Below are 27,897 nucleotides of genomic sequence, written 5' to 3'. Positions count from 1 at the left end.
GAGAACCGCTGACCGTAATATGACACAAACAGGTGATTGTATATAATTTCCTACGGCGCCAATAAATTTTACCTCAGTAAGATAAGGATAAATATTTATTACTATTTATAGGAGCTCCGTCCTTGGTACTGCAGGTCTAATTCCAGAATACTATTATTAGTCAAGATTTATTTGCAACGGACAGTCAAGCATTAACACCGACACTAGATCACAGCATTGGAGTTAGGAATGCAACCAAAGCCTAGATTACATCATGCTACTGTTCTGTCAAAATTACAAGAGTTTCTCATTGTTAACTGGCAATATTTAATGCCAAAATAATGTGTTAACTAAAATGTTTACTATACTTTAATGTTATAAAGAGGAAAATTTGGATTTTTGGATTTTTATATGTATTGAAATAACTCAAAAACTACTACACCGATTTCAAAAAATTAGTTGACCATTATAAAGCTGTTTTCTCACTGAGTAGCATAGGTTATACTTTTTTTTATTTCACGCAGACGATGTGGCGAGCAAAACAATTTTTGCACCGGAATTAATTTAATTACAATTAATGCATTTGGGGATATATCAATATATAGTGTTAGTGATGAAAATGTCTCAATTTAAGTGAACTATGCCTCCTCTGTATTTATTTGTCTACTCTTTGACAAAGGAGTTTGTTAACAGCTAAAGTATTCATCCTGGCCACTAAGAATGCACACCATAGTTAAGAAAAAAAGTTAACTAATCATATTAAATAATAGAATTTAGCGCGGGAATATAACTAGTGCGAAAACAAAATGTAATAAAAGCCGTCTTTTGTTTTTAAATAACGAAATGTTTTGCGTTTGTTACACATGTTTTTAGTAGTCAAGTTTTTTAATTGATTGAGTGAGAATTTTTGAATATAGATACTTCCAAGTTTATTTAAAAGATGCAAAATATTCATACCACGCAATAATAACGCCTAAATTAACTGTTAAATTGTATAAAATTATTGAATCTCTGCTTGTTATCGGAACATCCTGTGGATTATACATTAGGTATAGTTTTTATCTGAACATCCGTCGGCCCAAATGTATTGTCGCAAAACGTTTCGCTCAGAGACCAGTCGCGGTACTATGTTGTTTGTTGTGGTATTATGTTTGGCTGTGCTAACTAATGGAAAAGATTTACAATGTAAGTTGATTGATTATTTTAAACTTAATGTCGCTAAATGTTTAGTTTGGTTTGAAATGGATTTATTTTATGTAGAAACGAGCTTTCGCCCGCGACTCCGCGTTAAATTAATCAAAAACTAAAGCAAGTAGCCCATGTGTTCTTCCAGACTGTCCTCTACGTCTGTGGCAAATTCATTAAGGTCCTTTTAGCCGTTTAGGTTACAAACTCTAATAAACATCCATCCATCCAAACTTTCGCATTTATAATATTAGTAAGATTGAATGTGAATTACGGACATTCTTTACTAGAATCTTTAGTAGTTTAAAATTCAAAATTCTGCTGTTAATTAATAGATCAATTTTCGTTTGAAAGTAATTAAATTTCACACTTGCTTATACGTGCATCCCAATCGTGGACCCTAAATTAAGGTTTCTTTGATCTCTCTCTCACGGTAGATCAGCGCTGGGTACTTCAGCTAGAAGTTACTAGCATTTAAAGCGAGGACCCAATCCGCAATTTTCCAGCGTGGTTGACTGTGTCACCCCTTAATAGGGTAGGCTCCGAGACCCTCGGTGGGTACGTATAATGAGCTGGTGATGATGATGATAAAGATGAGGACCCAATCCAGTCAGCATTGCAACACTAATTTCAAATATTTCTTTTTTTTCACTTAATTAGTTACGTTTTTCATTATTTTGTGTTATTTTTTTTGTAAATTCATAATTGTATTGTAGTGTTTTTAAGGATTTAACGCTGTTTTATTTTATTTTTCATTTGTTTTAAAAGTTTACTTCTTATAGCTTACTTGACTGACGCATCATGGGATGATGTGATCGCGGCGGGCGGCCTGCACATCGGGCAAGGAAGGACTAAGAGATTTGTTGAACTGAATACAACACAGGTATAATAATATTCAAACTTTACTACGGCTCGTGAGTTCAGAGCGCACGTCTTTATATGCTCGTTGATAGCTTTTGGGCCGTTTAATGCTGGGTTTCTGTTGTATCCGCTTATTTTGTTATTATTTATCTATTCGTTAATGTAAGGTTTACCTATGTTTCAACTCATTTAATGAATTTATTAAACCAAAAACACTAACGAATGGTTAAACGTAGCTGGGAAACCGGTGATAAGTAAGTTTAAATGAAAATAGTCGAAAATCAATTTCAACCTCAAACATCGATTTGTAAGATGCTGGCATTATATCCTCTTGATTTACCCGAAACAGCTAAATAGTTACTAAACTAAAAGTAACAATGAAAACGAAAATTATACCAACAACTTAAAAAAAAAACACCTAAATCTAACTATCAAAACTAATGCAAACAACTTCATTATAGTTTTAATAAAGTATTCGAGTATCAAATTCCAATAAGAGAGAGTTCACTTTGTGGTTGGTGGCGCCACTGTGACGCCCACAAACAAGCGTTGCCTTTGATTGATCTCTCCACTCGCCGCAATATCTTGTGCAAGAATATAACCACTAACACTCCATTAATGCATTAAAACTAAGATATGATGTACTGTCATTTTTCATCGATTTATTTTAATTGAAATTCTTCTGCATTTTCTTGTTAAAACTAGTAATTTCGAGTTCGTGGGTGGTCGGAAATTCTCAAGCTTCTAAATAACATGAAAAATATTTCTATTAATCTATTTAATCTATTTTGGTAGACTTTGTAACAACATCGAGTATTTTTATACTATACTAGCTTTCGACCGCGACTCCGTCCTCGTGAAATTAAAAAAACAAAAGCAGCCTATGTGTTCTTCCAGACTATCTTCAACGTCTATACCAAATTTCATTGAGATTCGTTCAGCAGTTTAGATTACAAACTCTAACAAACATCCATCTAAACTTTCGCATGTATAATATTAGTAAGATAGTACTAGTTTTTAAGTCTTTAGTGTGATATTGTTCCAGCCCGACGTCGCCCACCAGCCATGCTTCCTACCAAATGGCAAGCGCGGCCGCTGCCGGCACGTGCAGCACTGCATGCTGCAGGACTTCAAGGCTGACTTCCTAAAGTACATGGACTATCTCTGCGTTATCAAACGATCGTACGTACAAATACCACGTTTTAATAGCCTTAGAAAAGTCCGCTAAAAATAAACGCACAGATAGATTCCTAAAAAGTTCTAGAGTTCTAAAGATAACCTAAGTTTTCGATTCTAAAAAGGAGTTTTCATCTTGTATTAAACTTTATAGTATTTCTATATATATTCTACGTCCATACTAATCATGAAGAGGAGAGATTTGTATTTTTGTATGTATTCGATTCACGTAAAAACTACTGGGAAGATTTTAAAATTTCCTTCATCATTAGAAAGGTAATTTATCTGTGAGTAACATAGGCTTTATGTTTTATTATGTTTGAATTTAACGCGGACAAAGTCGCAAGAAACAGCTATTCTATAAACAATTTAATGCTAGTGTTAAATCAATTAAATATACCAGTAATATTCAGTCGTACTGAGAGTTATTAACCATGACTTTTGTAGTTCTCTTGGCGCTTGTTGCCCTGAAGACTTCAGCGCGGGTCCCGAGGCTCTGGCCGGGGACCTGCCCGCTACCGCCTCCCGGGACGAGTCCCAAGTAGTCACCAGAATAGTGCGCGCAGAGAACAGAGGTGTGTAATGTATTAAATACATGATCATGAATATTTTTTGTTTCATTTTATCGATATTACCTATAGGAATATGTCAAATGGACTTACAAAGGTATAAATGTAGAAATAAAATAAAATAGGATACAAGTGTAACGGCATTGACAAAACAAATTGCGTTAAATAACTGGCTAGATACATACTTTTCATCATCAACTTGCCCTTATCCCTTACGGAGGGTCGGCACAGTATGTGCTGTTCTTTCATACATCTCTGTCAGCCGTCATATCTGAATCCACTCCTTTCTTAAGCATATCCTCTTTCACAGAATCCATCCATACTTTCTTCGGTCTTCCTCTTCCTTTGTAGCCATCCACATTCATTCTTAACACTTTCAGGTTTATGTCCCCATCGTCTCGTCGCATGTCCATACCACGCTAACCTTTTGCTTCTCAATTTCTCCACCACTGGCGCTACTTTCAAACTTCCTCTAATATACACATTCTTAACTTTATCCATTCTTGTCACAGCACACATCCATCTTAACATACGCATCTCAGCCACATGCAATCTCCTTTCATCCGCAACTTTGGTGGCCCAACATCAGATCCATACAATAGATAGATACTTTTAAATCCTGGAATAAAATCATGCCATAAATAAGTTCTAATTTAACATTAACCTCTATGAAGTATGGCCAATAATTAGAAATCCCTAACTCTCGGGAAACCGGCAATAGGTGATTGTTGACTATATATATTTAAAGCAAAAAAAAAAAGTTCTATATACAACTCTGAAGAATACGGTAACAGCAGATAAAGAGTACAGCTTCGAACAAGAGTTCGGTTGCTTGTTCTAAGATGTATATAGGTATTTTTTGACTGAATTGCCACTGTTTGCCTTGAAGAGACATTTACAGATTAACCGGGTTTGAGGTGGCTGAGCACATGGCGCTTAGCCTAAACCATTTATAAGTAACTTAGCTCGAGGGCTCAGCCTGCACGGGCCGTTACTTCTTCATTATTACCGGATTGGAGGATAGCTAGTAGCTACGTAATTTCCTTATATTTCAAGGATGCGGCATGAGTACGCGTGCGATGAGTCGCGTGGTAGGGGCGCGGCCGGGCAACCCGCGTGATTGGCCATGGATGGCCTCCATCACGCCGGAAGGCTTTGAGCAGTACTGCGGCGGCGCGCTCATCACCGACAGACATGTGCTCACCGCCGCGCACTGCACGAGAAGGTTAGTGCCTTTAAAGATCAACTTCTCTAGATTAAGTATGCAAATCATTTATATCATAGGACTTTTTAAGTGTTGAGCCTAAGGACGGGCGAAGGCGCCAGATATAAAGAACCGCTACAGACGAAATAAAATGCAGTCATCTTTCTCCTTATCCTACTCCCTAATTTCGACACAGTTTTTGTCTTCCACTTAACTCTATCATACGTCATCTCAGTACACTCCCTTCTTGATCGTGTCACCTTACACGCAATACATCTCTTTCTAGGTCTCTACCGGTGTACCACACTCATAACTAACGTTTTTCTTGTTGCATGTGATTCATCCCTTTCTAAACTTGTGCTTCTTAATTTCTTTTCCCAGTGGCTCTATAGATAAAAACTTCCTCAAATAATCTTATCGAAGTAAAATGCAGTAAATCATGTAATTTCTGAATTCCAAAGATATTCCAATATGACAAAGAATTAATACACTGAATCTCTCTTCTAGATGGAAAGCTGAAGAACTGTTTGTCCGTTTGGGTGAATACGATTTGAAACGCACCAACGATTCCCGCACATACAACTTCCGTGTGGTAGAGATCCGTCAGCACAAAGACTACGATGCCTCCAACTACCAACACGATATCGCCATCCTGAAGCTGCACCGCGCCGCCGTCTTCAACACATACGTGTGGCCTATCTGCCTACCCCCGTTGGGACTCGACCTGGTTGATAAGATTGCTATTGTCATCGGTAGGTATTCAACAACAGCACCCCATTTATCTACTAATCTGTCAGTTTTCTCATAATTTTTCAGAAGCAGCTAACTGAGGCACGTAAAGACCTCATCATCTCCCTTATCCTTATCCTACTCCCGTAGTGTCGACGTACCGGTTTTCTGTCCTCAAAATAACTCTATCATCCGTCATCTCAGTCAATGAATTTCAATTTGAGGCACGTGCAATCATGTCAATTATCATGTTTTCCACAAGTCTTTTATGTACCATGTCCTATGCGAGACTTGCCCCCTTCTTCTCTTCTGCCATAAAATGTAAAATAGGAGACGACCGACGACTAGAAAACCATACCATTTAGAAAAACCTAGCTGGTTCCTGTTGCATGTTGAATGTCTAGATAAAAAGTTTACCACCTGCAGTCAGTATCAGCTAGTTCTCTTACTAAATCTACAGTCTTCCTGACTCTGAATCAGTTAAAGTTATTTGGGCATGTAGGCTGGGGCAATATTTACTTCGGCGGGCCGCACAGCGACGTGCTGATGGAGGTGTCAGTGCCGGTCTGGGAACAGAACAAGTGCCGCGAATCCTTCACTGCTACCGTCTTTGACGAAAATATGTGCGCCGGCGGACCTGAGGGTGGCAAGGACTCTTGTCAGGTAATTATTACAAATTTAATTTACTTTTTTCTCAAATCATTATCAGCTGTCATATCTGAATTCATTGTTATCCTGTTTCAGACAATATTATCATTTTATGACAGTGATTTCCAGTGATCCCGTCCTTGGGGTTCTTAAAGATTAAAAGTATGTGTTCACATGTTGCTGAAGAATGCAGCTAGGAGTTACCGATATTACTAACATTTTAGAAGGATCTATAAGATAATAAACATTTGGGAATCACTGTTTTACGCGTAACTATTACGAGATTCACATTTTATGGCGGCTCACACAAACTTGGAAATGAATTAATGTGATATTAGTGACAACTGTACTAAATTTTCGAGAAAATTTTTCTTCAGCTAAAATTATATTACATGTTGCGTTTTATACAAGAATGCGAGCATCCATAAAGTTTGAATAGCATTGTATGGTTCAGAGATTGTTGTTTAGCCTAGCCTAGCCTAGCCTTCACCCCAGGTAAGTAACAATTGAAGATATTTTAACCATGTCCAGGGCGATAGTGGTGGGCCGCTGATGTACCAACTGTCGAGCGGTCGCTGGGCGGTTGTGGGTGTGGTATCTTGGGGCGTCCGTTGCGGGGAGCCACAACATCCTGGACTGTACATTCGCGTCGACAAGTACTTGCCATGGATTGCGGAAAACGTCATCTTCTAATTTGTTCGTATATGTCATTTGAAGTAAGCTGCTCTATTAAATAAATTACATTTGTAACATTTATTAATTTGGTGATTTCACAGTATAAAGCCTGGGATTAAGTCAAACATCAATTGAATAAAAGTAAAGTTATACCTTATTTATTTCTTAATATTAGTTATTTTAAAACTATAATATCTACAACATAGAAAGATCAACCATTTCCCCGCAGTCCTCGATAGCTTGCAGCATCTCTAATACTTCCGCCTCTTCTAACACAGGATGGAAAGTGAACGCCAATCTGAAGAAATTCTTGTGCTGTCGTAACGGCATATAGGCTACCATAAGACGGGAACTTATCGTTAATAATTCTTTTATCTTCTTCGTTATCTAAAACAAAATAAAACTTGTAACTAAGTATATCGTATAAAGGACTTGAATACATTTATTTGACACTGTTGCTCGCGGCTACACCCGCGTGAAATTAAAAATAATAAAAAAACAGTCTATGTTACTCACAAATTATCCTTTTAACGGTGAAAAAATCTTTAAAATCGACTTAGTAGTTTTTGAGTTATCTCAGTACATACAAAAATACAAATCTTTACTCTTTATAGTATTAATTTGACATAAAACAACACATTGTAACTAAATACTCTTAAAATATATATCAAAGCATCTCAAAATGATGATTATCTAAAAAACGTAGTAATTAAACACTAGAACATAAAAAGACTTACAACATGCATAAGCTCCCACCATCCATCATCCTCTGTTTTCCCTCTCATGAAGTTGGGGATGTACCAAAAGCAGACATTAGGGCACTGCAGGGGTGCGGAGACCAGCCTAAAGCCAGGCTTACTGGCCACAGTCTCTATACAGAACTCTGCTACCTCCATAGTGCGGTCCGCAAGTAAGTTCAGACCTTCATCACCTCGAGCTTTCCATAGTGTCCACAATTTGAACGCATCGATCTAAAAAGGTTTATTATTCGTATATAAAATTGAATTTACAGTTCGATTCAATATTTATGGCGGTTTGGAATATCACATAAAACTCTACCCAGACTACTTAGTTTTAGGTATACGCGACATGTATAAGAAAGAAAAGTTCGAGACACACCGGTGCACGAACTTTCCTCTGTTAATACGAGCCGTTATAAAGTTTGAATCTAATAATACTTAATGTCACTCTAAAGAATATGAGTTAATGACACTTTAATCTTTAAGCTATAAGATATAATAATGCAAAAGAGATGAAGTACATTTTATACTCAAAGATTCTAGGGGTTTAAATTTAAGAAGCTATAAAACATACGAATAACTACAATGAAAAGTTTTAATACATATGGCATATGGTAATATACAATCCTAGAAAGTAAAAACATTTTCGATAACAATTTACGACCTATTGTGTTTTAAACTATTACAAGACATAAAAATCTTTTGTTTAAAATGTTTCTTATACAGTATTTTTCATTGTTTACCACAATACTGGGACATAAATATAAAAATGTTAAGTTAAGAACTTTCTTAATTGTTTCTATTTCTCTTAAACCATGAAAGGGATAGCAACACTTTTAAATGACAGTGAAAACCCGTCATATATACTTAAAACTTGTTATACACTTACCTTTCTACCGCACTGTACCCCTTTGTCACCGGTATCATAAGTTATGTCATAGAACTTGTCCTGCTGGAAGAGGTACTGTGCGGAGGCGCAGTTGGCGGAGTGCAGCAGACCACGCTCGCGGATGAGGAACACAGAGCACTGCAGGGGAGCACCTACCATCTTATGAGGGTTCCACGATATTGAATTGGCCCTGGAAAATATTAAAAAGAATATAGAGTAGAAAATTGCTAATCAATAGACAAAGCAAGTAAGAAACGGAAGGTGGCTTAGTAAATAACTCTTTAAAATGCACCACTTTTGGTAAAAAAAAAAAAACATGTAAAGTCGTAATCTTCTGATTACCTTTCAATTCCTTTCAATCTGTGCTTGTATTTACGAGATAAAATCAAACTGCCGCCCCAGCAAGCCTGGAAGAAATAAAATATTCTGAAAGGATATCAAATAGAACTTATGTCAGGTTTCCCAGCTATTTTTTACTATTCGTTAGTGTTTTTGGTTCTCGAAATGCGTTTCCGAACTAATGTAACGAGTTCAACTCTAGCTAGCATTAATGAATTAATAGGTACAATCAATAAATGGAAACTTCAGAAACCCAGCATTATACACAATAATCTATATAAAATCTACCCCTTGAAATTTTTACACTGTAACCTACACATAAAGAAGACCTAATTTGACTATGTTCCAGTTTATTGAACATCTCGATTAAACATTGATCCAATACGTACATCAACGTGCATCCAAATGCCATGCTTCTGGCAAACATCGGCGATAGCGTCCATATTGTCTATAGCTCCTAGCACAGTAGTACCGGCAGTAGCGTTCACCATAACAGGATACCTTCCAGAATCCTTCTCCCTTTGTATACCAGCGGCCAGCTGTTTCAAATCCATCTGTCCAAACTCGTTGGTGGCTATCTGTATTATATTGTCTGTGCCGAATCCGAGCCAATGAGCGCCTTTCATTATCGAATAGTGACTCTAGAAAACAATATATTTAATAAATAAGTTTTATGAAAACAGCAACAGAAGGTCTATAAATATTTTCGTAACAGTTGTGATAAGCCCTCAGTAATATTGCGACTACAAAATGTAATAGATAGCACTACATTAAAACGTTAAAGTAAATAGTGTGTAAAAAGTGACATAGATGGAACCACCAGCGTTTTATAACTCGGTATAACGTTCGTTCTATTTAATTGATGTTTTCAAGTTTAGCCCTTTTAACTTTCTAAGGTTTACTTTGACAAGCTATTACAATAATTAAATGAATAATAAATTTACTTACGTCTTCAGATGTAAAAACAACCAGTTCTGGTAGACTCCTTACACCTTTGGTCTTGACGTCGGGGAATGCTTTGTATCTCGCGGCGACAAGCGCGTACAGCATGGAGACAGACCCGCCAGGACTGAAGATTCCGTCGCCATCGGAGAAGCCGAACAATTGTAGAATGTGACTAATCATTTTCAGTTCAACCAGAGTAAACGCTGGAGCAACTTCGAAGGTGTACCTGAAATGTCAGAAATAAGGTTACTAAGTACTATTCTGTTTGTCCTTTAATTCTTTGCTTATAAATCCATTTAGATTTCTCATGAAAATTTATTTATTTGTCCATCTATCATGAAAAAGTACTATTTAGTAATATTTCAACTCAAGCATCAGCTAAGAAAGCTAAAGCTAAAGCTAAACTATTGTGTGATTGTCGATTGTTTTAAAGCCTATTCAATTGTTTAGTTGCACAACCAAAAATCAAATTGAGACCAAACAGTTGTGCAATAGTTTAGTCAAAGTGCGCGCGCACTTATTAAAGATAAATACATACTGGCTGGTATTAAAGCTTTCAGCTATCCAGGCACCGCACAAGCCGTATGGGTCGGTAGCACCATATAGCTGATTCCTAAAAGAATGCTTGTTGGTGTTGACGCTGTAGTGAAGGACTTGGCGTACAGATCGCTCCAATTCCTTGTCATCAACGCCATCGCTTACGTTCAGATCTAGAATTTTCTAAAATACAAACGTTTATTTATTAGCTAACCGAAACCCTCGTATTTTTTAACCTTGAGTTCACGTAATGTGTCTCCATGTTAAACTAATTGAATAATTAATATGAGTACATGTTTGTGTTTACAATAATCCTTGACAATTAATAATACATCTAATGTCCATATTTAGATCTGCAATTGCAACTAATTTGCACATATTTTTATAGAATGTCGCGAGCATGTCATATGGCCATTTTAGATACAAATAAACACTTCCGCATTTACTTCTACAATATATACAGTCGGTATAATAAGTGAAACAAATAATTTAATAAGTATTAAGAACTAATGTTAAGAAGAAATCGGTACTGTGGCGGGGAAGCGGCGCAACCCTAGGTCGTTGACATACATTCCGTCCCTATAACATCTGTCAAAGTCAATTTGAAGGATCAAAGATAAGCGCGCTATTCCTGACGGGAATTAAAGATTGTGTATCGAAGTAATTTACGTTATTACGATTTTATTGTCTAAAAATACGTATACCTTTGTCTTCATTGTAAAATCAACTACCATGGAGAGATGACACTGACCGTGTCATATTCCGTATGGATCTTATATTATTTTGCAAGTGTTTGACGAAACATCATAGATTTCGATTATGGTTTTTATTTTAATGGTGTAACGTCATGATTGTATTATTTACCATCAACCGTATTTCCGATACTTTAAGGTTTAGTGTCTTATAAGAATATAGGAATCTACCTACGCTTTTGTCGGTATTTGATAATCAGACTTTGTTGTAGTTTTTGTATTAGCACGAAGTTTGTTCCGGTGTATTGTTGGTACATATAATTTTAAAAATTACTTTCCGATAAAAAGAATAGTAGTGTTTTAAAATAGTATATGGCAATTCATTTAATTAATAGAAAAAATTAATATGACTACAACAACTGTTTTTAAGATAACTGTAAAATGATTTTTCTCATTTTCTTTCTATTTAGTTATGTAAAAGGAAAGGGGTCTAAAAATCACAAAAACATACCTCCAATTCTTTAGGATGCTTAAAGTCTATCAAGGGTACATCACTAGCGGTTTCTTCTTTAATTATATCGATAATTCTATTCAAAAATGAATGTTTGTGATCCATTCTAAGCTCCACGACACGTGTGACATCGGCAACGGACAACAAGAGACTGCATACAATTGAAGCTGATTTAATTCAAATTCCTTCACGCCTAACATGTTAACAGGTTTGACACTCGCGTTAATTTAAACGCATCATACGCTTTTATGTTGTCCTGGTACTTCGGATTCAAATCTTGTTCATACTTGGCCAATACAGTTGGACAATAGCCCAGGCTAGGCACGGATTGTATGGAATCACTGGAGCCTCTCAGTGTTCACATTATGCCAGTTTAATGCCAGTCCAGTCATTGAGTGTTACTGTCCAATGAAAGTTTCAGAGTTCAAAGGAATAATGACTGTACATTCAAATCTGAATCGCATAGTCTTTTTTCGTTTAACTTATGCTCATCGTGAGAAAAACCTTTATCAGCTTATAGCCTTACCATTCGTTAATTATTTCTAACTTTAATGACGCCGTTTCGAATAGTTCATAATGTACCTAGTCAGATAATAAACTAGCGAAGGGTGCGGTGCCTGCAGATGACGTATGTCATTTGACCACCATTGACCGCACGAGTGCGTATGTTTACAAGTTTTTATTTTCTTATTACATATCCATTTATGCGATAACACTGAAGGCAATGACTCTATTAGGTAAGAGCAATGTTTATTTTATTGTAAACAGAACAAAGAAAATAATACGGAACTGTAAATGTGAAGATCAAAACCTAATTAAAACTTCTACGGTTCTTTAGGTACAGTTAGTTTTCCAAATACATCATTATTATCTCATTTGGGATTTAAAATCTATAATTAAAAACTGATATTACAGTTGTCACAATAAAAAATATTCAATGACATTGTCAGGAGTATTTGCCAATTTGGGTATGGCAACATTGAATTGTTGACTTGTCAAATTATACTTATAAATATTTTATTAACATCGATTTACATAATTTCTACAATTTTAGCACTTATAAATATAATTTACACCTGTGTTAATTTACAAGTCAATGACCAGGAAAGCACAAAACAGTCATGGCAAAATTGTTAGTATTAAAACTTTGAAATAACAAACCCCTTTAATACATTACGCACGAAATTTTTACTTGTCTTAATAAATAACATTATCTTTCGCCCGCGACTTTGTCCGGGAAATAAAAAAAAACAAAAGCTATGACAAATTTCATCGAAAGCCGTTTAGCAGTTTAGACTACAAACTTTAACAAACATCCATCCATCTAAACTTTCGCATTTATAATTTTAGAAAGATCTAATTCGGTACGTTTTAGTTCTAAGAGTTATTTCAAAAAGGGGTTAAGTAATTACTTAACCTCTCAATACCATAACCACGTAGATTTGTTAATACTTTAAGTACTCAATATTACAATCATTTTGGCACGTATCAAAATTTCAAGTTAAACTGCACAATGAATTTCCGCAGACAAAGAACTCGTTCAAGACGGAGCTCACTTAACGCTATGATAAACACAGAGAAATGGCGTAGCTTTCCTAAACGGATTTCACACGCCAATAACGATTTACTAGAAGAGGATTCAACTGACGAAGACAGTCCAAAGACAGCTAACCTGAGTGACCTGACACAAGAGTTCTTCGGTCGTGAAAGCGTGTCAGAAGAACAAATAGACCAAGACGTGGAAGTACGACTGTCGAGGAAGCAGACGCTCATCCTTGCCACCATGGTGCCTGATGAAATACTTCTATTAGAAAAGTTTGTACCTAACGGGAACCTCGTTTTTTCTTAGCTCTAACTAGTAATAGATTTCTTAAATCTGCATCTATACATGTAATAAAATTGGAGTTTCTGTTTGTAATGTTATAAGAAAAATTCCAGATTTCGGAAAGATTATGTATTTGAGTTGCTGATAACGAAAATCGCATTTTAAAATTTTTTGTCTGTCTGTCTGTAAGCTGCGTTTTTTCCGAGCAATTTCCAAAACGGCTGGGCCGATTTTGACGGGACTTTTATTATGGGCTACTTATTTTTTAAATTCCGCGCTGTCAAAAAGGCGTAACGGGTGGTCCAAATTTGCGCCAACGAAGTTGGCAACGACAGCTCGTCCTACATAAGTAATAATTTTGTGTCTTAGCAGTGTTTAGTTTGGTTTACCCATATGTTATAATTTGCAGTTTCGATGAAAAACGTGAACCAAAACGATTTGTTGGAGTGCTTTTGATGGCTGATGTCTCCGGTTATACCGCGCTATCTGAACGTTATACCAATTCTGGTAAAGGCGGGACGTATCGACTAACTGTCACCTTGAATACATACCTGGGTTCTTTGATCGAAGTGATATACAGCCACGGTGGTGATATCATTAAGTTTGCAGGCGACGCGTTCCTTGCACTGTGGAAAACAGACAAGCGATCATACCTTAATCATACTATACACACGGCTATAGCATGTGCACTGATCATTCAACATTCATTCGGTTCCTACGAAACAGACGTTAAGGTGAATTTGAAAGTAAAATTGGCAATATCAGCAGGGAATCTAATGTTCGCTCCGATTGGTAAAGGTATTGATATGAATTACATAATATTTGGTCTACCAGTACTTGAAGCGAAGACAGCGGAAAGTCTTTGTTTATCTGGGGAGGTGAAATTAACACCGACAGCTTGGGGACACTGCTATTCAAGAAACTACGATTACATTATCCATAATGATGGTCATGTCACGATTAAGTCAATTCTATACGATCCTAGGGAGAAAGATGTTACAAAGCCGTTTTTAGGTTTCAGTGGAATGCTCAGACAAATAAAAAAGCCTTTAATTGGTATTGAAAATTTACCTGAGAATTTATTAGACGTTACGAAAACAAAAGTTGGGTGGGAATCGTTAAAAACAAGTGAAGCATTGAATGTACGGAAAACTATTTTAATGGCCGAGGAAAGGAATATTGGTTCAGAAATACGCAAGTTTATGATAAGACCGGTACTTACACAAATCGACGCTCATCAGCCTTTAGAATATTTAACAGAAATGAGACATGTTTCTGTATTATTCATTACGCTTAAACCTCGTAACTGTCCATTTCCACAATTGATTACTATCGTCAATAATTCCTATCAAATAACATGTGAAATTGTATACAAATCAATGGGTTGTGTTAATAAAATAATTCTATTCGATAAAGACATCATGATCCTTGTAGTATTCGGCCTTCGTGGATTCAAACATGAATCTGAAGCACAAGCTGCTTTGAAATGTGCCTCCGGCATAAAGAAGTCATTGTCAGCTTTGGACGGAGTTCTCGAAGTTTCTATTGGCGTCACCACTGGACAAGTATACTGCGGAGTTATTGGACACCCGCTAAGAAGGGAATTCACTATAATTGGAGCAGTTGTAAATAAAGCCGCAAGATTTATGTGTTATTTTCGCAACAAAATTACATGCGACGAAACTACGTTTGTTAAAAGTAAAATGTCTAGCAACGGGTTTACTTTACAACCAGCCGCCGATTTGAAAGGCATCAATCATCCTGGAAAGATTTTTGAATACACAGAAGAAATAAGAGTCAAAGAATTATATGACATACCAGTACTACCTCCGCTTCTAAACCGTAATGATGAATTCGAATATTTTCAAAATTGGATAGATAACAGTCATTTGTCGTTTAGGGATTTCGATGCACTCTTATTTATAGGAGAGTATTGCTCTGGAAAAACTAGGCTGTTAGAATGGCTCACGCGATATGTCAAAAATAAAGGATTAAGAACTTGCTATCTGAGTCTTTCATCTATTCACTCTGCGACACCATATTTAGCGTTAGGTCAAATCGTTAACGAAATGTTAGGATTAAAAGAACCCATTACAGGTTTCTCAAAAGAAGAAAAAATCGTACAGATGCTAAATTCTTATAATTCAGATTTATGTTATTTGAACAATATTATAAAAGTTCGTTTCGCGTACCATGAAGGGATTTACACTCAAGATGAAAACGTACGTAAAGAAAAAGCTAAAAATATCTTTATGAACCTTATTAGGGCATTTCCTGAACCTCATGTTATATTTTTAGACGATCTGCAGAATCTAGATGCTTCTTCGTGGGAGTTTATTTCGATAATGTTAGATGCCCCTAAGATTTACACCGTACTAACAATTACGCGTGGAAAATTCAATAGTATTCAAAATTGGATTTATAGTGTATTCATTAACAGCAGTATAAGAAAGATTGTCTTAGGACCTTTGTCTTCTCATTGGATACCAGCACTGGCTTGTCAAATACTTGACGTAGAAGCCGTACCCAAGGATTTATGTGACACACTTAAAAGCAAATGTAAAGGTCTGCCAGGTCTTGTAGAAAGTTTTATAGTGAATTTATTCTCAAACGGAGCTTTAGAAACTAATCGAATAAAAAAACACGAATTGGATAATTTAGAAAACGAAGATCTACAATTTCCCGATACTGAGTTACTACGACTCCAAGCAGTAAGTTTAGAAGACCAAGAGGCTTTGGACCATTTCATGACTGACAATTTTACCGAGGATATTGCAGTTTGTATTGTAACTAAAAAGGAACAGCTGAATACTAATATTAACGAACAAAACGTTGACGCTATAATAATGGTTCAAATAGACTCTTTAACGCCTTATCAACAATTATTGTTAAAGATTGCTTCGGTTATAGGTAACGTGCTATCTAGAACTCTCTTAGAAAGTATCATGTATGAAAATAACCCAGTAACTACAGCAAAAGCGGTAAAAAGACTATTTGCAATGCGTATTTTAACATGTGCAAATATAAGATATCGTCTCAATAGAAGAGTAACTAATGCAACATCTGTAACGAGTATAGCAGTCAACACAAATTTATCTTGTGATTGTTCTTTCGATTATGATCCAGAAGAAAACGAAAATCTACCAAAATATGCTTTCTGTAAAGTTATGAAATTTCGTAACAAGAATTCAAGAAAGACATGCTATGAACTGTTACCTATAAATCAAAAAAAAGAATTTCACTCTCGAATCGTAGGTTACTTAGAAAAAACGAAACAGAAGTGTCCTGATTGTGGCGGGGTAATTATGATCGTTCAGTCGGTTACAAATATTTCTAACTATTCGTATGAAGCTCGAAGATCTAGTAATAAAATTGATCACATGAGAGACAGTGACACAAGTCTTTCTAAAATTGGTGAAGAAATCGAAGTAAGTAGCATAAATTTAGCTCAGAATGTATCATCGATGAATAATCGAAGTGCTATAGAAATAAGACGAACAAAATCTGAATGCAGCAAACAAGTTTTAGAGCCTAAATCTACAATAAGCGATAGGAATACACAATTAAGTTTAAAACAAGCTGATAAATTAAATTCACAGCCTTTAACTATTTTAAAAAATAAAAACGAACGTTCAGATACATTTGATGCTAATCGAAGATCGATGAAAAGAGTAACAATGACGAGTTTACTTTCTAAAGACATTAGTTTTACTGAAATGAGTAATTCTAAGTTATTTGATATGCTACGTGCTGTTACTGAAGCAAGTACAATTAACGAGTGGCACGACTTAGGTGTTGTCGACAGCTGTGACGATGTCAACGAAAACGGTAAAGGATATTTCAAACTTAAAATTGAAAGAGGTGTATCAAAAACTCGATTTGAGAAATGTGCTTGTTTAGAATTAAATATAACTATATACGAACAACTTATAAATCACGCAAGAGAGGCAGACTTGAAAGTGAAAATGATAGAATTTTTAATCAATTATAGTTATTTCAATTTGCTGGCAAACAACTTTGAATGTATTTACCCGAAGCTAGGTGAAGCTGAAGATATTTGTTCTGAAAAAGCTGTTGAAAACTTGACTACATTCGACAAGAGAAGGTTTTTAGGACGAATACATTCTCTGAGAGGGGCAGCTTTATTGATGAGTGGGAAATTAGCTGCTGCTAAGATCAATATAGAGAGAGCTATTAAAATCTACGGTTTTAATCTTGACAAAGTGTCTGATTTCTTCAATATTCGGAACATAATCACAGCAACTCCGTTCAAACGCAGCAAATATTTAAAACATAGTATGATTATGAAAGCAGATTCCATATTTTGCCTAAATGTTACAACCCTATTGTTTTCTGCTTTAGGTGACGAAAATATTTCAAGAATATCAGCACTCCGAGCTTTAAATTTAACGCAAAAAGTAGAATGTAATATTATAGATTTATGCGATGCCTTCAGTAACGCTATACAAGTAGAACTGGTCCGGGGAAACGCTGAATTTACGAAAGATATAGAACGAATGGCGATTCTTACTTTTAAGAATCTGTCACGGCCGATTCAGGCGGAAGAAATGTTTGCAATTGGCAAGTTCTTTATGGCATCATTTCGTGGAAGACTGGCACGAGGTAAACTCGCTGAAGCCATTCGTTCAGGGTTTAGATCCCTCGTCATCAGTAGATTTCTCCACGCCGATAGTATATCACTGGACATGATTCCTGACCTATTCTATATTTTACTTTCGAGACGTCGCATAGAGGAGGCTATTGATATACTCAAATTGTCTTTCCAATTCAGCCACAAACAATCTACGACAGAATGGGAAACGTGGTATTACGCTCTTTGTATTGACCTTATTCTAGATGCGGGTTTTCAGTTGGAAACCCCCAACGAAATCAGTCGATACGCAGAGCATGCATTATACTCAGGAGTCCCAGCGGGTCTTAGCCGGCGCAGACTAATTGTAGGTCTATGGACGTATTGGTTACGTGCAGATGTTGATCGTAAAGCGAAACGATTCGAGGCAGAGGCTTTAAACTGGACAGCTTACGAAGAAGATGATGGTTCATTAAATACCCTACTGAGCGCAATGAGACTAGCGGAAGGCATGCTTGAAAGCCTTGCGAGAAAAATGGACGATCTACGAAAGGCAAGTTTTGAAACCTTTATCTTAAAATCCGCTTGGTTTTTAACTGTGTAATATTTTATCTTTAGGTTGTTGATCTCATGGAATTAAGATCTATCGCCGAAAGAGAATTAACAAGACTGGAAAAAGATGCACGACTGATGCGCGCCATTTACCCAAGATGGATGTTATTAAAAGGCAACTCTCTTTTTTTATCTGGTCGACAGAATGCGGCAATGACAACTTATAACCACGTCAGTATACTTTTATTTAGAAATCCTACATAAATTCTTTCGGTTTTTCTACATTAAGAAGTTGAACCAAATATTATTACATCTAATAAGTAATAAAATATAATATACAGGCATTAGAAGAATCGCTTCGCATCAATAGTCATTTGGAAGAAGAGTTAGTAAGGGCAGCAACGTCAAATTCGAGAATTTGGATACAAAGTGCACGAACTGGTATTTTTATGCATTGGAGGGAAGGTTGCGAACACGCACGCTCGTCTTGGCATCATATTATGTACAGAATAACAACTACGCGGTCTTAACCACTGTAAATTGAAAGCGAAAAAAAGTTAGTATAAGAATATTTTCATCTGTTCATTATCAATTTTGACTACTTGCCCACATGAAAACTAGTAATTTAACTGGTCTTCATTAACCATATTAGCATATTTTATATTCTTTCATTCTTCATATTTTATCTAATCATATCTAGTTTTAAATGTAATTGGCAGAACATACAAAACCATATACTGAATACAACGAAATCTAAAACATAAACTTTTCAAACTTGAAACTTAATCGTACAACAAAAAAATAATGGACGTTTTAAAAACATTTTTTTCTTGGTATATTTGACATATATTTAAAATAATGACATTTTATTCAACTTGAAATGTTTAATGGCAATACTTTTAGGAACGTCAACTTGACAGCGTAGCCTAAGCAAAAGTTGTTTATTTACTTTTAAAAGTTAAAAATTTTACATAAACTTATTTAATTTATTAATTTAAATGGTTTTCAAATAGGTTTAAATGGTTTTTATCATAAGTACATCCTCAGATAAAACATAAATATACTCCGCACTTATATTTTTCTTTTAAAAACTTAATAAACGTTGTTTACAAATGTTTTGAAAACGATAAAGAAACCTTGACCTTTAAAATGACTATCGTTTTGCTCAATAATTTTGCTATCTTATAGACAATTACTGTCAAGTATCAAGTTAGTTTAACTCTATTAAATATAAAGTTTATTAATATAGACCCGGCGTAATGTTTGCGTCTCAGGAAAAGGTTGTTTTTGTGGGTACCATCGTATCCTCGAGTGCTTTAGACCGGTTAAATATTTTAAAAGGTTTTATAGCTATCGAGAATGGAAAGGTTAGTTTTGTCGTAATAATACTTAATCATAAAAGTGTGGATCTTTACGTTTTACTGTAATCAATATGTCTATTGCAGATAATAAAAAAATCTATTTTTGTGAATCTTTTTCAGATAATTAAAATAGGTTCTATTGAAGAACTAAGCACAAACTTCTCAAAAGAATTATTGGACTTTGAAAAAGTTATTCTTAATGAAAATCAACTATTGATACCTGGGTTTGTAGATTGTCACACCCATGCACCTCAGTTTCCTAACATTGGTCTAGGTCTAGACAGACCATTACTGGAGTGGCTAGATAAATACACATTCCCTTTAGAAAGTAAATATGATGATGTTAACTTTGCTAAGAGCATTTACAGACAAGTTGTGGTCAGTATTGTTTTAATATGTTTTAAACTTGTGGTTCATAATTTAATTTTAACTTAAGTAATATACTATACAATACATGATTTGGCCTGTTAGTCCTTTAACTATTACTAAGGGAGTCCCTTAGCTAAAGTTGTAGTATTCTTGGGCTGATTGGCTTACCAATCAATTGTTGTGATTGGATATTTTCCCATTGAATTCATAGTTATAAGCGGCAAATCAAATCTAATGAAGATTACATAACATAGTGCATTTGTTTATGTCAATATTACAAACATACTTTTGCTCAAAGTTGTTTATGCATTCTTTTAAGGTATGTTCTGCATAAGTGCCAAGTTTAATCAAGATCGGTTGAACCATTCTAGATATACCTTATAACAAAGATCCATCTAAACTTTCTAACATATAATACTAGCTTTCGCCCGCGACTTCGTCATTTTGGTGTTAGAAATAAACAAAACCAAGTAGCCTATGTGTTCTTCCAGACTACACTCTACATGTATACCAAATTTCAATGAGATTGGTTCTGTAGTTTAGGCTACAAACACTAATAAACATCAATCCATGTAAATTTTCACATTTATAATATTAGTATAAAGTATGATTAGTAAGATAATTATTTATTTAATTCTTTTAGCACTACAATTAATATATTAAATATTTTAGCAAAGGTTAATAAATAGTGGAACAACAACAGCATGCTATTTTGGTTCTCTACATCTAGAGGGGACACTGGCGTTAGTAGATAGTGCTATTGAACACGGCCAGAGAGCGCTAGTGGGCAAAGTTAGTATGAACATCAAGAATGATGCGGGTTATTACAATGATACAGCCAAAGAACTAAATGATGTTGAATGTTTTGTGCAGAAAGTGTTGGAACATAAGGTTAGTTGATTTCTCATAATAACCTATACCTTTAGTTTTAAACTTGAATAATTCTGTCAAAACTGATGTGTTGGCAACATTGACAACTGTAAAGTTTAGTTGACAGTTAAAATTTAACTTATACAGTTTTAACATTACAGTTTGTAATGGCTTTATATGTTAAAATTATAATGTTGCAATATTGAATGCTGATCTTATAGTGTTGCCTTTTTATTTACTATTGATCTTTGGGAAATTCTGTTTCTGAGTCAGTTTTCTTTTTATTAATGTTATTTAATTTACTATTTATGTCAATAATTCTTAAATTAATCACATTACCATATTGTTAGTAAAATATTAGGAAACAGAAGTAATAGTGGGGTAGCTTCATAAAAGACTGCTAGAAGTGGCGAAACTTTCTGGCCCTCACTACCTCAGTCCTTCAATTGCTCAGAAGCTCAGTATCTCTGTACATTTCTAGTAGTCACCATGGAATGTTCGATATCTTTACGTAGTTGCCTTAGTTTTTTTTTATAATATATGGTGGCAAACAAGCAAGCGGCCACCTGAATCCGCCGAAATGGAAAGCGACCGCTGCCCATAGAAATCCGCAATTGCAGATACGCTGCCTACCCTTAATTGACGGAGGAGTAGCCGCACATAAAGAGGACATTTCCCCTTCCTATGCGTCTCCTCCAGCGTCAAATCCACTTTTCCTTCCCATCCTTTCCTCTTAAGAAAAGGGTGGAAAAGGAAAGGGAGTAAAGTTAGGCCTCCGGCACCACACTCATCAGACGAAACGCGGAATTGCTTCAACTTCACGCCTGTTTTCTATGTGGCCGTGGTATTGCACTGGGAGAGCCAGCCTATTCGTACGAAGATGTTAAAGCGGGCTCTACCACTATTAATAATTAGTGTTTGTTTTAAAGTAATTAATAAGTATTGCTCATGTAACCATTCATCTTTTATTTATTAAAAAGTCATTTGTATCGAAATATCTAAATTTATCAATTATTTTTTGTAAAGTAATATGTTAAGTGTGAATTTTATTTGTTGTTTAATGTTAACTACTAATGTAATATAGTTTTCTTTTCCAGAATGATTTGGTACATCCAGTTGTGACACCGAGGTTTGCAGTGAGTTGTGACGCTGCATTGATGACTGGATTATCAGATATTGCTAATAGATACGGCTGTAGAATACAGGTTACTTTCAATGCTTCTAATGTATACAAGGCTAGCTTTTGCATATTATAGCCTATGTTACTTAGGGATTGTGTAGCTTCCTAATTAAGAAAGAATTTTTTAATTTAATTCAGTACTGTTTCAGTTTATTCTTTACATATAAGTATTACAAAGTTTTCCTGTATACTAGTGTTAAATTTCTTTTTAAATGATGACAAAAAATTATTTAGCGAAATCTATACTAATATAAGGAGGAAAGATTTGTATTTTTGTCTGTATTGTAATAACTTAAAAACTACTGGACCGATCTCGAAAATTCTTTCACCTATAAAAAGCTATATCTCTGAGTAACATAGGTTATATTTTGTACTATATTTTAATTTCAAGTACACGGAGTCGAGAGCCATAGCTAGTCTTCAACCAAAGAAGCTAAATCTTATATGTATTTTGTTATTTCAGAGTCATATATCAGAGAACCGTGAGGAAATTAAGCATGTGTTGAACATCAACCCCGGCTGTACCAGCTATTCAGAAGTTTATGATAAAAGTCATATACTCAATAATAAGGTAACTATGGAAATAATGTTTTAAATACATAAACTATGGAAGATTCAGCAAAAACAATGTTTGATGATGATTTTAATATTTATGTAATTAACTAAATTCTATGTAAATTTCAAAGTAATTTATAAAGAACTAGCTTTGGCCCGCAACTCCTTGTGGAAAAAAAAAACAAAAGTAATAAGGTTGCCTATGTGTATATAATGAATCGTATTCCATGCGTAGCTCCAGACTTTTTTATATTGTCCCAAATTTAATTAAGACATGTCGAACTATTGCAGAATTATCGACTAAAAATGACAAAACAAAATTAGATTATCCCATGGGAACTTTTAAATGCAAGAGTTTAAGTGTTATAGTTTGTAGCCTAAACGGCTGAACGGATTTCCATGAAATTTGGCATAGACGTAGAGGATAGCCTGGAAGAACACATAGGCTAATCAGTTTGGGTTTTAAAACTAGAATTAGTATAGATAGTATTAGACAACTTATTTAATTGATACTGTCGCTTTTAACTCAGAGCAATACTTCTCGTCAAGACTTAGGATGCGCGCCAAATCTATCCATACTTCTAGTGACATTGACAGCTGTCAGCTAGGGACGGACGTTTATGCCGATAATCTAGAGTTGCGCCAATTCTACAGCACGGTACTAATTTTATTCCTAACAATAGATAGTATAGAGTATTAGAGTATTAGTATAGATAGATAGTATAGATATTGTATACTGTCAGATAGCCCACCACTACCCATGGCCCCACCGACCCTCGGGTCATACGGGCCGAATCGCGGCAGGGGCCGCGGTTTGGCCGGTTTTGGCTCCGCACGCACCTTCTTGACTCCCTACAAGTTATTTCGTCCGTTCCTTAGTGTTGAGTCACTCTCCCCCTATTTTATACTATTGTATACTGTCAGTGTATAATGGCGCACGCGGTGTATCTACGTGAGGAAGAGATGTGTGTGTTGTTGTCGCGCGGCGTGTCGGTGGCGCACTGCCCCGCCTCCAACACGCGCCTGCGCTCCGGCCTCTGCCCCGTCAGGGCGCTCATTGAGGCCGGACTCACTGTGGGACTTGGCACCGGTGAGAAAACTTCATATTTATTAATTTTAGCTCTCGTTGTGTAACCATCATCAATGTTAACTTACATATTCATGCAAAAACTACACTGAACCGAGTCTGACGACTTTACGCTAGTTAAAATTTAACACTTTAAAGACCTGTCCCACCACTGGCTGATAGAGGCTCAGATAGTTTAAAAATGACGCCACTGTCAGATAGAGTAACAAAATCCGATATTTCCATCACATATTTACGTTGACGTTGGTATGTTATCTGACAATTTACAATTGTAGGACAGAGCCTAAAACTGTTTATCAAAACCATTAACATATCTATAGTAGTTGTAACTGATCAAAAAATAATGAAATTAAAAAAAATCTTATTAAATTGGTCGATTCATTAATAATGATGATATTCTCGTATTTTATTTATCTTCTTATCTTAAATCTTATGCGTGATTTACACTTGGCCAGTACAGTTGGTCAGTACTTAACTGGACTGTCAATCAACAATCACAGTGTGAATGCTAACTGGCGAGTGAGTGTGGAAAATCTATTTTTTTTTAAACTGCTTTATTTCAGACGTATCCGGAGGTGATAGTTCGTCTATATTAGACGCGATGCGGCGCGCCATGGACGTGTCCACACATCTGGAGATGTTGGACACGACCAGTGTAACAAGAGCCGCGCTCAACTGGAGGGAAGTATTCTACCTCGCCACGCTGGGGGGCGCTAAAGGTAAATACTACTTTGTTAAGCGACTGTAATGATGAAACTCAAACTCAGCATCTCATCAGATGATGATGAATTATCATCAATCTGCCCTTGTTTTAGAGTCGGCACTATATTGCTCTTTTTAAGATCTCTTATTATTATTATTATTATTATTTTGTGTGACACACTAGCAGCTAGTTAGCTGATGCGTGTGTGTTGACGTTGCTTATGACGGAACAATTTAAAAAACCCACTGAATTAGTTTTGAGAAAAATACGCGAGATTTTGATTTTAGTGTGTTGGTAACATATATTTTAAAAAAAAAAAACTCTGTCGTATTAAAGGTTAAGCATAACCTCTTTACGCATTTTATAGTTTTTTCGGTTTACCTTTGTTGTCATTTACATTTTCGCCATTAGCAAATTCAAATAGTCACAAAATAAAAACTTATAACCTGTCCATTTAATATAGGTCAGTGGACAGACATTATTCTGTTCAAAAATTGTATTTATTTTTATCTTCGGTACTATTAAATGTTTTTTAACTATTGTAAAATGACTATAAATGCTTCTAGCTTTACGCTTGGATGATAAAATCGGTAATTTCGAAGTTGGTAAAGATTTTGACGCTCAAGTGATCGACGTATTTGCAAATGGCGGACAAATTGACAGCTACGAATACACGATGGAGGGAAACGAACACTACCGTGTGTTGCAGCTTTTACAAAGATTCATATATTTAGGAGACGATAGAAACATTACACAAGTGTATATAAAAGGAAGAAAAGTGAAAGGTTGAGAAAATTTTTAAAATGTGTAAAAGAGACATTCCAAATATATTTTTGTTGATTTTTAATTTTTTTTTTGTTTTATTTTATACGTTACCTTTTTACTTTTAGGAAATCGGGAATCACACAAAAATTATAACTACTGAATCTCGGTCCCTCTACAAAAAGTTAGATGTCATGTAAAACCTAGTCATTGTCAAGATTTATCATTTTCTCCAATATCTAAAACACTGACTGAATTCTAAAACACGCTTTTGTGTAAAAAAAAGCTATAATTTGTATACTATTAGGTATATTTAAAAGATATGGCAACATAATAAATTCTGGTATATCTCTTGATATCTTGTTATCTTTATCGACAGCGAAGTTACAGGGGTGTCACGTGACCTGAAAAGCTTCGAGAAAATAGTGTTTCTAACAATTGAATCTTTTCCTATATAAAGGAACGCATCAAAGTTAAATAAAACCCAATATAATTTATAATTTTATTTATTCTCGTGTTTACAATTTATAAAAATGTGCAAATACAATGTTTGACAAAACTGAATTTACAAGCGAAATACTTCGATATAATACTCTAAAGGAATTTCAATAATAACGTTATTGTTTCGGCGCAAAAACCGAATAAAAAAAATCCAGATTGTAATAAAATACAATACTAAAATGACCTTAGTAAAGTGAAATGACCGGCAAATAATCATACTAATATTATAAATGCGAAAGTTTATATGTTTGTTAGAGTTTGTATCCTAAACGGCTGAACGGATTTCGATGCAATTTTGTATAGATGTAGAGGACAGTCTGGAAGAACACATAGGCTACTCACTTTGATTTTTATTTTTAATTCCACGCGGTCGGTGTCGCGGGCAAAAGCTATTACTATATAAATGCGAAAGTATAGACGGATGTATGTATCTTAGAAGATATCCAAAACAACTTAACGAATTTTAATGAAAATTGGCAGTTATAAAACAGTTTGGAAGAACACATGCTATTTACTAGAATTATTAATACGCTCGAAGTCGCGGTAAAAAGCTAGTATGTTAAGCAAATTTGTTTCCTCGTTTTAAACTTCTAACTTAATGTTCCCGCTTTTTAAAAAAAAAATCAACAAAAGAAACCAATAGTACGATTGAAACAAACTATAATTTTGCTTTACTCATGAAAAAAAAAGGGAAAAATTATATTCTTTTTTCGTTATGTTGCCGGTCATTTTTTAATACAATTTTTTCTACAAATACGTTAAAGCTCTTAAATTTTCTTACAGAACCAAAAAAAAAAACCTATTGTATTTCACAAAATAATACTCAAGCAACTTGTGTTTACTCGTTTCGGTGGAATGATAACGAACTAATATTCGAGTGATAGCAAAATACAAAAAAAACATACAAAATATATGAAACAGTCTTACAAATCATATTCTATACAAGGCCTAACATTTTTACAATTTCATTAGTAAATAGTAAATTTTATTAATAGTTTTTCGTGAATTACTAAGTATAAAATTATAAAAACGTGCAAAGATTAATACAATATTTTTGCATTGTTTCTAAAAACTATTAATTTTATAGGTTAGAATGTACAAATTTAATTTTAACAAGACTAAAACTGACAAACGAAAAAAAAAACTAACTGTTGATATAAAAAAAACAATATGGTTTTTTTTAATAAACCATACATTCTAACCTCCATAGAAATAATTTACAAATGTATGTTTATCATAACATAAAAGATTTACAAGAACATAATCTTGTTTAAAAAACTTTATTATAAACGTCAGTGTAAACCAACGTTAACAGATACTGTGAGGGCAAATAAAACTACATAGTACCAGGACGTTTGACTTGGCACGTCTGAAACAAGCAAAACCTTGTGCCGGATGTGCCAACTCAAGTGTACATTTACTGCCTAATTATACCTAAGTCAATGAACACAAGAATTTGGATGCCTACATCCAAAAATCCTTCCCTAATTGTCATAATAAAGACCCGCTTTTACAAAATAAAAAATACATTAAACCTGTTTGTTTATGAAGAGAAATTATACCTTTAGATGAGTCATTTAAAAAAAAAAAACAAAAAACTATAAAAAAAATTTCCACCTACAAAAGTTGTCATGAGATCATGACAGTACAAAACACGTTTATCGAAATCATACGATTTAAAAAAAAATATTTGTCAAAACGGGTTCATTATTTGACAATTAAAAAATACTGTAAGACTAAAAAATTTAGGATTACCTAGGGTGTTACGACCCGATGTCTAGGTCCCTTATTTACAAGAAAATGCTAAACTTAAATATGGCTAACTACAACCCACAAGATCCACGAATACTTTATAACAAAAA

The 27,897-nt window shown here is 34.9% G+C and overlaps 3 protein-coding genes across 6 annotated transcripts; 2 read left to right on the top strand and 1 right to left on the bottom strand.

The window, feature by feature from the left end:
- Window positions 1–924: 924 nt before the first annotated feature.
- LOC106104296 (venom protease-like) lies at window positions 925–7,369 on the top strand. Of its 2 annotated transcripts, XM_013284307.1 has the most exons (9): window positions 925–1,164; window positions 1,947–2,047; window positions 3,071–3,207; window positions 3,649–3,776; window positions 4,827–4,995; window positions 5,482–5,726; window positions 6,206–6,366; window positions 6,883–7,067; window positions 7,305–7,369. In XM_013284307.1, the coding sequence occupies exons 1-8, from the start codon at window positions 1,062–1,064 to the stop codon at window positions 7,042–7,044; spliced, it is 1,206 nt and encodes a 401-aa protein (XP_013139761.1). In that variant the 5' UTR covers window positions 925–1,061; the 3' UTR covers window positions 7,045–7,067; window positions 7,305–7,369. The 2 variants fall into 2 exon arrangements, with proteins under 2 accessions (XP_013139761.1, XP_013139759.1); XM_013284305.1 differs by lacking the exon at window positions 7,305–7,369 and having other exon boundaries at window positions 926–1,164; window positions 6,883–7,111.
- LOC106104295 (cysteine sulfinic acid decarboxylase) lies at window positions 7,158–11,821 on the bottom strand. The gene is made up of 8 exons (XM_013284304.1): window positions 11,680–11,821; window positions 10,478–10,659; window positions 9,943–10,165; window positions 9,384–9,635; window positions 8,998–9,062; window positions 8,656–8,845; window positions 7,764–7,997; window positions 7,158–7,413 (listed from the first exon to the last, which is right to left on the bottom strand). Exons 1-8 carry the CDS (start codon window positions 11,782–11,784, stop codon window positions 7,222–7,224), a joined length of 1,443 nt encoding a protein of 480 aa, XP_013139758.1. The 5' UTR covers window positions 11,785–11,821; the 3' UTR covers window positions 7,158–7,221.
- Window positions 11,822–12,659: 838 nt separating this feature from the next.
- Window positions 12,660–25,619, top strand: LOC106104288 (guanine deaminase). Of its 3 annotated transcripts, XM_013284295.1 has the most exons (8): window positions 19,657–20,014; window positions 20,129–20,386; window positions 21,050–21,268; window positions 22,345–22,452; window positions 22,891–22,998; window positions 23,907–24,072; window positions 24,633–24,788; window positions 25,339–25,619. In XM_013284295.1, exons 1-8 carry the CDS (start codon window positions 19,907–19,909, stop codon window positions 25,560–25,562), a joined length of 1,347 nt encoding a protein of 448 aa, XP_013139749.1. In that variant the 5' UTR covers window positions 19,657–19,906; the 3' UTR covers window positions 25,563–25,619. The 3 variants fall into 3 exon arrangements, with proteins under 3 accessions (XP_013139747.1, XP_013139748.1, XP_013139749.1); XM_013284293.1 differs by lacking the exons at window positions 19,657–20,014; window positions 21,050–21,268; window positions 22,345–22,452; ... (2 more) ...; window positions 24,633–24,788; window positions 25,339–25,619 and adding exons at window positions 12,660–12,811; window positions 13,207–13,494; window positions 13,914–18,648; window positions 18,714–18,878; window positions 18,989–19,203 and having other exon boundaries at window positions 20,129–20,215; XM_013284294.1 differs by lacking the exons at window positions 19,657–20,014; window positions 20,129–20,386; window positions 21,050–21,268; ... (3 more) ...; window positions 24,633–24,788; window positions 25,339–25,619 and adding exons at window positions 12,661–12,811; window positions 13,207–13,494; window positions 13,914–15,726; window positions 15,803–15,905.
- Window positions 25,620–27,897: the final 2,278 nt, after the last annotated feature.

The sequence above is a fragment of the Papilio polytes genome, unplaced genomic scaffold, assembly GCF_000836215.1.
Source record: "Papilio polytes unplaced genomic scaffold, Ppol_1.0 DF823691.1, whole genome shotgun sequence".
In the NCBI taxonomy this organism is placed as follows: Eukaryota; Metazoa; Arthropoda; class Insecta; order Lepidoptera; family Papilionidae; genus Papilio; species Papilio polytes.
The sequence above is the reverse complement of the archived record's forward strand: the minus strand, read 5'-3'. Positions and strand labels throughout refer to the sequence as shown.

Coding starts and splice junctions, on each gene's coding strand:
- LOC106104296 (XM_013284307.1), top strand. CDS start 1,062: ATGTATTGTCGCAAAACGTTTCGCTCAGAGACCAGTCGCGGTACTATG. Junction 2,048..3,070: donor TTGAACTGAATACAACACAG/GTATAATAATAT, acceptor ATATTGTTCCAG/CCCGACGTCGCCCACCAGCC. Junction 4,996..5,481: donor GCCGCGCACTGCACGAGAAG/GTTAGTGCCTTT, acceptor TCTCTCTTCTAG/ATGGAAAGCTGAAGAACTGT.
- LOC106104295 (XM_013284304.1), bottom strand. CDS start 11,784: ATGGATCACAAACATTCATTTTTGAATAGAATTATCGATATAATTAAA. Junction 9,636..9,942: donor TTGTTTTTACATCTGAAGAC/GTAAGTAAATTT, acceptor ATTGTTTTCTAG/AGTCACTATTCGATAATGAA. Junction 7,414..7,763: donor GGTGGGAGCTTATGCATGTT/GTAAGTCTTTTT, acceptor ATTTTGTTTTAG/ATAACGAAGAAGATAAAAGA.
- LOC106104288 (XM_013284293.1), top strand. Junction 18,649..18,713: donor AAATGGACGATCTACGAAAG/GCAAGTTTTGAA, acceptor TTTTATCTTTAG/GTTGTTGATCTCATGGAATT. Junction 18,879..18,988: donor CAATGACAACTTATAACCAC/GTCAGTATACTT, acceptor TATAATATACAG/GCATTAGAAGAATCGCTTCG.